Genomic DNA, 9,515 nt, shown 5'->3' with positions numbered 1-9,515 from the left:
ACTCTAATAATGTGAATGTCTTCAAAAACAAGTTTGATTGTTTCAAAAACAAACAAAAGAAAATTTAAAAAAATAATGAAAAAATGAAAAATAAAAAATAAGCACTTTTCTAAATGCTGTCAAAGTTTAACATCTACATTGTATGTTAGATTCACCACATTGTATGTGCACAGCAAAAAAAAAGTTTATTATTATTATCATTATTATTATTATTATAACATTTTAGCATTTTACATCTTTTATCAATTTTACATCCTATTATAAATATTTAAAAACAGTAAATTACTTAAAGTTTTTTAAGAACATTAAGAAATTTACTATCAATATTGATTAGTCCAAATATTGATTTATCAATTCAATTTTAATTAAGAAACATATATCTTTTAAATAAAATAAAAATCTAAGAGCATAAAATGTAGTCTTGATGCATGATGGTAGCCTAATAGAAACGTTATAGCACAATTTTGTAGATTCTCCTGCAATCAGTGCTGCTCTGAGGAGAATTCGGTGAAGCAGCACAAACTTCGTTCAGGCCATGATAATAAATGGGGTACTCAAGTTATATAAAATTAAAAATTCTACTATCTTTAATGTGAAATAGACAAGTTTATTTACAAATTATGTAGCTACATAACTAGTAAACTACTAGTATAAAGTTAAATAAACACAAAAATGAAAATAAATACCTGTATCTCTTTAGCCAACTGGATTCTAACAAAGGTGATTTTTTTTCACAACCACTTCTTCGCGTGATTCAATCTTTTTTGATTCTTTTAATACCACTTCTTCTCGTGATTCAAACTGTTTGTTTTAGAATAATTTCTTTACAACTTCTTTGCATAAACCACGGCTAACATTAAACGGGATTTTTTTAAGAACGGCCGAAATTTTTTTCAGCACTAAAACCTGTAACACACTGAGCGTATTCAAAAAAGCAAAAATTCAGTCGTATTCCGACGTTGGCCCGACTTTGGTTCGACGTTATGACTTGAGTAGTAAAATAAACCAACGCTTCCGACGTTGTGCCGACGTTGGCCCAATGTATGTGTGCTAGCTGGGTAATTCTATATCCAGACAGTAGAGTATTACAAGAAGATTCGACTACATCAATTTGTCGTATTTTTGAATGTGATGGGATATTTACAATATTATCAGAAGCTTCATTTTTATTTTCATCACTCAGACAGTCAATCACAGTGTCATTATTAAATAAAATATTTACAATTTGAGTAGATTCTTTATTTACACTATCAACAACAACTTCTTCATAAACTAATGATTTTTAAACTGGAAAAAAACTACACCTTTTCCTACCAAGTTTAGTTCGACTTTTTACTCTACAACTTTTTGGCATTCTTGTTAAATTAAATAACTTTAATCTGAGTCTGTTTTTGTCTCCTAATCTCGCTTACTTTTGCATAGCTGAACAAGAAGTATAAAAGAATGTAGCATCCTAACTCAAGTTACGCATTTTAAAACAGCTTTTTTTTTTTTTTTTTGTTGAAATTACGACAAAATAATTACACTTTTGATATATCAAAACATCAACTTACCATTGAAAAAACTAAAATTTCTGCACTTTAGAATAATTTTTATCAAAAACAAATTACATAAATGAAATCTTTGTTAATCTTTATGTCTAAAAAAGGTCAAACAATTTTTTTGTTTTTTTTATGATTTTAGGGGGAGTTTCCCCCTTAAATTACATTCAAGAATTTTATTTACACTCAAGAAAATTACATTCAAATTTACATTCAAGAAAATTACTGAATCTTAAATATTTAATTTTAGTCGCTTTTTGTTCGCTTCATCAGAAAAGATCCCACCGTCCATATATTCTTCTTCTTGTTCATCTGAACCCGATGTACTATCAGTGTTTAAGCAGTCATCACTTTCGTCTGATTCTAGAAATTGATCTGAACCCTATAGCTCATTCTCGGATGAACTGCTATCACTTTCCTCTGGTATAGATGCTTTTTTTATTTTTCTGAGTTTCTGCAATGTCTGATTGATTAGGAAATTTAATTATTTGACGCTTTTTCAAATATTTAATTACCGCTTCTTCCAATATTTCTTTACGGTCGGTATCCGTCCATACGTAGCTATTTAATAAACATACATTGCTCCATGGTATCGTAATTCACATGCAGGCGATGATCTGTAAGGATAGTAGATAAAGTGCTGAAACATCTTTCAACTGCCCTGTTAGACGACGATAAACATAGGCACAGTTCCGATAATGAAAGTATATTTGGAAAATCTTTTTGTTTAGTTGTAAATAGTTTTTACCAAATTTCTAAGCAAGAAGACTTGGAATAATCCGATCTTACCAGGTATTGCAGAGACTTCAATTCTTCAATAACCGTTGTTTCATTAAAATTTGCTTTTTCAAGCGATTCACGAAAATGAAGCATTAGGTACGTGATTCTTTGCCAACAATTGTTTTCGTCGTCCGTCCAATATTTTGGATCCAGCCATGTCATCGACGCGAACACTGCATTATCTTTATATGGGGCAAAGCGACTATTAATTAGTAGTATCAATATATTTATGCAATTCTTTCTTAGCACTAAAGCTAATTCAACGTCATCGTGTTTTAGATTGATCATGCCATCGAGTTTGATGTCGATGTACTTTTTATTTTTTGAAACTTTTTATTTGTCGCCAGCCATTATGTATCCAGATTCAATGGTAACAAAACCTCCTTCTTTAATAATAAATTTTCTAGCTACTGTAGCTGAGCTACTGTATGCATCGTCAGCTTTCTCTTCAATCAGTGCAGTTAACTGAGTTATTGCTAGGACAATTTGGGGATCAACTTCAAAAGCCAACAAAACATTTTTTTTTAAAAATAGCGATAAAGAGCTTATTGCATCGAGCAAATAGAGATAAGCACCGATTTTGCATAAAAAAGTATAGTTGGTAAATTTCTTTAAGAGACCCTGCATTTTTGCCCTTGTTTCGTTCCGATACCCTCGCTTGTTTGCTAGTGCACTTGGTATAGCAACTAGATAAGCTGCCCAGTTATGCAATAAATTGGTGTAGCCTATTACACGAAATCTAGTTTCTTGGATTTTATTCAGCGTGAAATACTGGATAAAGACAGCATGTTTACATGATTCTTTAAGTTTACCGGAGTTTTTTAAGAGATAAAAAAGAGTAGTATAACAATCTGTAAATTCTTTAAACTGCCTAATAGCATCTTTTAACGCAAGTTCTAATCTGTGATTAACCCAGTGTACGTTGATCAACCAAGGGCGCGTTTTTTTAATTGAGTCAATGCCCCACCATAAATACCCAAATTAACATTTGCTCCATCGGCTGTTGCTGATGCCAACATTGTATGGTAGTTCGTTATTGATAGCGGAATTTTACAGTTGCTTCTGCTGTTTTCAATGAAAACACTGTCCAACGCCAACTTTAAGTAGTCAACATCTACTCCTCCAAAATCAGTCATGTTACATAGTGCTACAAAAAAAATACACGGGATACCAGCATGCTAAAGCCTAACTAGTATCGCTTCTTTTTCACTGCCTGATTTCCAAACTTGACTCCCATTATAAAGCTAAGACATAAAATTTTTGATGGCAATAATAGCCGCTACTTTCACCTTTATTGTCTCAGCAATATAGTGAATAAACTCTCTAGCTAAAAAAAGAATTCAAAGATAAAGTATTAACTTTAAAATATAGTCAAAAGTAAATATATAGTATCAGTCTAAAATAATGTATGTTGCATAACATATATATATCTATATATACATACATATATATATATATATATATATATATATATATATATATATATATATATATATATATATATATATATATATACATATATATATATACATATATATAACATATTCATAATTAAAGTACCTGCTTTTGCGTTGCTTTTTCCTTGCAATAAATGGACACCATTATCACGCTGAACCTTTACGAGAACTTAACCTAACGCCATTTCATATGCAGTACTCATTAACTTTAAACATGCTTCATATGTTGATGCTTTTATTGAGTTTTTGGTGTCCGTTAAGGGATTCTCAGGTTCATTTGTTATCTTTGAAGAGTTGCAAGTTTTTTCTATTTGCTCAACTTCTTTGTGTGATCATGTCGTTATATGCCTTTTAACCTGTTAGATAATATAAATGAGTAAGATTATAGCGTAATGAATATTTACTTTATTTTTTATTTATTTTTTAGCTTTATAATGTGCTACATTCTACAAACCTGATGATGAGTTGCAACATTTGTTCCATTTGAATATGTGTATAAAGAATATCTAGCCGACCCCAATATCGTTGTTTTGCTTTAAATGATGTTTTTATGCTTAGCGCACAGTTTGCACCATGTTTTGACAACAGTGTCAACATTGTTAACTTTTATAACTAATTGACCAAAAAAATTATATTTCCATGAAAGAACAGTTTTGAGTAATTTTGAAATAGCTTTTGTACTTATTTCTTCTCTCTCTCATCTAATGCTAGTGTGACTTTTTCTTTTTAATGCTCGCCTTTTATTATGTTGCAGTAAACTGATTGCAAAATTGATTGATTGCAATTACGGAAGAATTAAACTAAATTAATTGCATCATTTTTTATCTAAATGTATAGACCATGTAATTCTTGCTTAAAATTGTTTCCTGATATTGCTTAATTACAACTTAAATACCATTTACTAGAAGTAGTTTACATACTAGTTATATGTATCCGAAAAAATTTAGTGTACAGCTCCAATTAAAATGCACTAGCCCACAAATGTGGACAATGAAGCAGAAACGGGTTCTCATGTACGAGTTAGAGAGTCCACCGAAAGTACAGGCTGTTTCAATTCGGGTAGTAAATATAACCAAGTAATTTATATTAAAGCACTATTTTTACATTAAAATCTTGCTACATTTAAAATGAATAATATTTTTTACCACTAAGCAATAATTTGTTTTTTCACTTTCCTGTGTGTTAACATAATGGTGATAATAATGATGAAAAAATATTTTGTTAAAAACCATTTAATAATGTTAAAGTTACAAATTGCTCATAGTTTTAGCTTAAATAATTAACAGACTGATAAAAGTTGTGCATAAATTGCGTATCAAAAATTTCTATTTGTTAACGTTAAATTCTTAAAAATGATAAAAATATATACACACCCAAATATTTGTTAGCGCAGACTTTTATCCTCGATGTGTATCAATTTTCGTAGCCGAAAATAACAACCACCCTAATAAAAGAAAAGAAAATAAGTTAGTGAAACTAATAGTTTTTTTTTTTTTTAGTTAAATTTTTAACTTTGTTATTTTATTTAAGTATTCTATTACAAATACAGTACAGATTTTGTTTCCTTTTTTTAGTTACTTTTCGTTATTTTCGTGATACTTTATTTTGCGATGTTTTAGACATGTTTTACATGTCTAAAATCTGTTTAATATAAACATCACATCTCAAATCATCGCTAAACATCATTATGTTGTCCTCGCCCTAATCAAAAATTACTGTTATCTTTTTATATTTTTATTGGTATTTTCATCCTGCTTGTTGGTGGGTGGGTGATAAACAGCTGTGTTTCTTCTTTTAATGCACAGTGTTTAGAATATTTCATCATTTCACTGAAAAATTATGAGTAGTATAATTAATGAACGGTCCCATCGAGTTTAATGAAATACGACCATATCTTTTTACCTGGTTGCAAAACACAGTTCCGTTGTCTGAAAGTATTGCCGAAGGAAATCCAAAAGTAGTTATTAACTGATTAATTGCTTTTGCAATGGTGACAGCTTTGATTGGTAAAGCATATGCAACCGCCACTTAGAAAATAAATCAGTGCAACTTAGAAAATGTTTGTTGTCCATTGTTGTTACTGTAAAGGGTCCCGCAAAATTAATGCTTACAATTTCCCATACTAGATTTGTCTAAAATATTTACATGTAAACCCACATAAAATGATGATGTAAATTATGTTAGTGTTTTTTACAAATAGAGTGCTCAATGTTCTTAAAGAACAGAGCAATAATTAATTAGTAAAAAACACTTATCTAACTTTTATCTTTGACTTGAAGTTTCACCATTGCTGGATCATCAGGAAGAGTATATATATATATATATATATATATATATATATATATATATATATATATATATATATATATATATATATATATATATATATATATATATATATATATATATATACATATTTGAATGTATAGACTGGATTGCTTTACCCGTTAAGCAAGTTGCAACTTTTAATCAGTTTTTCAACTGATTTATTTGTGTAATTGCTTATTACCTACCCATTTTACATTATCCTTAGCCGTGTATGGCCAGAATTATTTTTTCATAATTTTTTATCCATAATTTTTTTAGAAGTTTTTTTACCAAATGAATAATTGGAGAAAGAAAAAGTTCATTATAGTTACTCTTTGAACGATTAAATTCTGTTCTTACCAGGCCCGGATTAAGGTCTACAGTGCCCATAGGCTGTAAAAAATTTGGTGCCCCCAATTAAAATTTTTTTTTTACATATTTCTCTACTCGATACTTGAATAAATAATAAAACTTTATTTTAGGTTTATTAGCCACATCAATATGTACATGTATATAATACCTATGTGAAAACAAATGAAAATATAAAATTAAAATTAAACAAAATATATTTTAGATATATAAAAATACAAAGTAATCATTTTACAAAAAGTAACAAACCATTATTTTATAATTTTCTTTTTCTTGCTTTTTGATGGGCAAATGTGTTAATAGTATCATTAAAATCTAATTTTTCAACCAATTCTGCTTCAATGCTAAATATTGCTAATGCATTCAGTCTTTCCTCCGTCATGGTTGACCTCAAGTAGGATTTTACTCTTTTAAGTACAGAAAAAGCTGTTTCGCCTGAGTTTGAAACTGCTGCACTAAGGTACATACGCATAACTACTTCTAAATTGGAAACATACACTCTAATTCTTTGGTCTTGATGTACTTATACATAGAGAGAACAGATTTTACATTTTTATCCGTGGAAATTAATTTTGAAAAAAAAATACACTCATCTATAAGTAAGCTTGACTTTTCAACATCATCAATAAAATATTTTGCCAAAGTTTCACATGTGTTCCTTATAACAATAGAACTCGGTGTTTTATACAATGTGGGTATACACCCATAAATATCTGATATTTTTTATAAGCTTGTCTTCTTGAACTAAGTTGACATTTAAGAGTATCAATGATCACATAATATACATTTCTAATAAAATCTATTTTCTCTGTGATTTCTGTGAGAGGTTGAGATCTTGATTCATCAGTTAATGTTTATGACTTTTTTCAAATTATTTTATGTGTATTTTAAAATTGATAAGTTAAACATACCTTTCTCTTTTTTTTTCTCTTGAAATCTTTGGCATACTCCGAACAATCAGTAATTTCTACAGCCTTATTTTTAAAAACATTAAAATCATCTCTGATCTGTACCAAGCAATTTTCAAGGCCATTATATAGGTCTAACACTGTATGAAGATCAATGTCAGTTGATTGTAATTTTTTATTTGTAGCATTAAAACTAAAATCATATTAAACTTTATATTAATTTATTTATCTATTAAGCTTACCCTAATAAAATAAAATAAATGAAAGCATAATTTATTATTTAAAAATAATTAATTTATAGAGTGAAAAATACCTGTTTAATATTGAATTCCATATGTATATCATTAAACCAGTTTCTAAAGTTTTTAATCTTGCAAGCAACCCATTAGCTTCTACTTTATATACAGCTTTTTCTTTCTGATTATCAACTATACTATGCAAAGCTTCAATTATAATTGCATAAGAATTAAATAAAGCATGGCAAGCATCAAAACGAGCACTCCAGCGAGTTACTGATAAATTTTTTACAGTAAGATTTTACTTCAAATATGTTTTTAAAATGTCCTAACGTGCAGTAGAACTAGAAAAAAAATTGTATAGTTCCTGGAGAAGCATAAAAAAAGAAGTAGCAGAATTACAACTTTCTGCTGCACACGTTCCGACCAAGTTAAGAGAATGTGCAGAACATGGTACATACTATGCAAATGAATTAAAACTTTTAATTCTTGAATGCAATCCAGAATACTGACCTGACATATTTCTTGCATTGTCGTAGCTCTGGCCACGACAATTTTCAATTGGTATATTATGTGAATTAAGAAAATCCATTACAACATTGTGCATTTCTTCAGATTTATGACCACTGTTTGGAATGAATATTAAAAATATTTCTGCAGGTACACCACTAGGTAAAACATATCTTAATGCAATAACAAGTTGATCGACGTTTGCTATTTCAGGTGTAGAATCAACAGTTAAAGAATAATACTTGGCTGCTTTTAATTTTTTTAATATAATTTTAATTATATCATTCTTCATCAAAAGTAAAAGTTCTTCATAGATTGTGGATGATAAATAAGACGGAGTTCCTTTCCCTCTATTCCCATATTTTTCTATATGTTGAGCAATAAAAGGGTCAAATTGAGCAAGTAACTCTAACGTTCCCAAAAAGTTCCCATTGTTAATTTTGTTAAATTATTCATTATCACCTCTGAATGATAAACCTTTTGCACCGAAAAATTTAATTACTTCAACAATTCGATGAAGAACAGCTTTCCAGTAATTCATTTCATCAGTCACTTGTGTTGCCAATTGAGTGATTTACTACAATAACGATCATAATTAGAATTAGATTGTTTTGATGAGGTAAAATCTGCATCAATGTTCTGATCATATCCAAATTTTGCAATATAATTACGACATATATTACTATTTGTCCAATCTGCTGGATCTTTAAAATTATTTGTATTATTCTGCGTATGAGGATTAGGAATGACATTTAGCTCAGATTTTTCTGATTCCTCATTTACATCAACAACTGATTGATCTGAAGAAGACGCAGTACATTGAATAGAAGTAGAAGTAGTAGAACAATTATTAGTAATAGTTATATCATTTGAAGATTCTAGTTTATTATCTTCAACACAACTAGGGCTAACGTTATTTATTTGTTTGAAAAAATTATTTAACCTAGGTATTTTACTAAGCAAAATCACTTCTTTTTCTTTTTTAAAAATTACACGCTTTCTACTAATATGTCGTTTCTGATTCATTTTTACATAAATATCGAACACTAAACTATATATAAAACGCACTACTCGCACTAAAGTAAAACCTTTATAATTTATATTTACAAGTTACAATAGTGTTAACAAAACATACGTACGATCAAACGGAAGACCGCACGACAAAACGCATTGATTATTACTATTTCAAATTTCCGATATTATTTAAATAAAAATAACATCAGGATAGTATTGTGCTTATTGTCAATAGTTATTTTACAGATTGTACAATTTTTCTAGTTTAAAAAAAAAAAAAAAGATTAGTATGTAGTGCCCGTGCCCCTAAATCCGTGGTTGTGTAGGCTGAAGCCTACACTGCTTACCCCTTAATCCGGGCCTGGTTCTTACTGGTATATATCTTACTGGTTT

General features: G+C 29.1%; 2 protein-coding genes across 2 annotated transcripts in view; both read right to left on the bottom strand.

Annotated features, from left to right (window-relative positions):
* Positions 1–842, bottom strand: part of LOC136086381 (uncharacterized) — a 2,669-nt gene extending 1,827 nt beyond the window's left edge. Inside the window, exon 1 of the mRNA XM_065808677.1 lies at positions 687–842. The gene's annotated coding sequence lies outside the window, so the exon portion shown is untranslated. The remainder of the gene's footprint in view (positions 1–686) is intronic.
* A 2,723-nt stretch (positions 843–3,565) lies between these two features.
* On the bottom strand, positions 3,566–8,649 carry LOC136086380 (uncharacterized). The gene is made up of 6 exons (XM_065808676.1): positions 8,571–8,649; positions 8,112–8,516; positions 7,676–7,874; positions 7,366–7,555; positions 3,882–3,936; positions 3,566–3,648 (listed from the first exon to the last, which is right to left on the bottom strand). Exons 1-6 carry the CDS (start codon positions 8,647–8,649, stop codon positions 3,566–3,568), a joined length of 1,011 nt encoding a protein of 336 aa, XP_065664748.1.
* Between the last annotated feature and the right edge of the window lie 866 nt (positions 8,650–9,515).

This window comes from Hydra vulgaris, chromosome 10 (assembly GCF_038396675.1).
Source record: "Hydra vulgaris chromosome 10, alternate assembly HydraT2T_AEP".
Lineage (NCBI taxonomy): Eukaryota > Metazoa > Cnidaria > Hydrozoa > Anthoathecata > Hydridae > Hydra > Hydra vulgaris.
This window is presented reverse-complemented; position numbering and strand designations above follow the sequence as displayed.

Bases quoted from the DNA above. Each gene is read 5' to 3' on its own strand.
- LOC136086380 (XM_065808676.1), bottom strand. From the start codon at position 8,649: ATGAATTACTGGAAAGCTGTTCTTCATCGAATTGTTGAAGTAATTAAA. The intron at 3,937-7,365 runs GTATGTTTAACT...GTTCTCGTAAAG, and splicing joins AGAGAAAAAAAAAGAGAAAG to GTTCAGCGTGATAATGGTGT. The intron at 3,649-3,881 runs GTACTTTAATTA...TTCTTTTTTTAG, and splicing joins AAAAAGCAACGCAAAAGCAG to CTAGAGAGTTTATTCACTAT.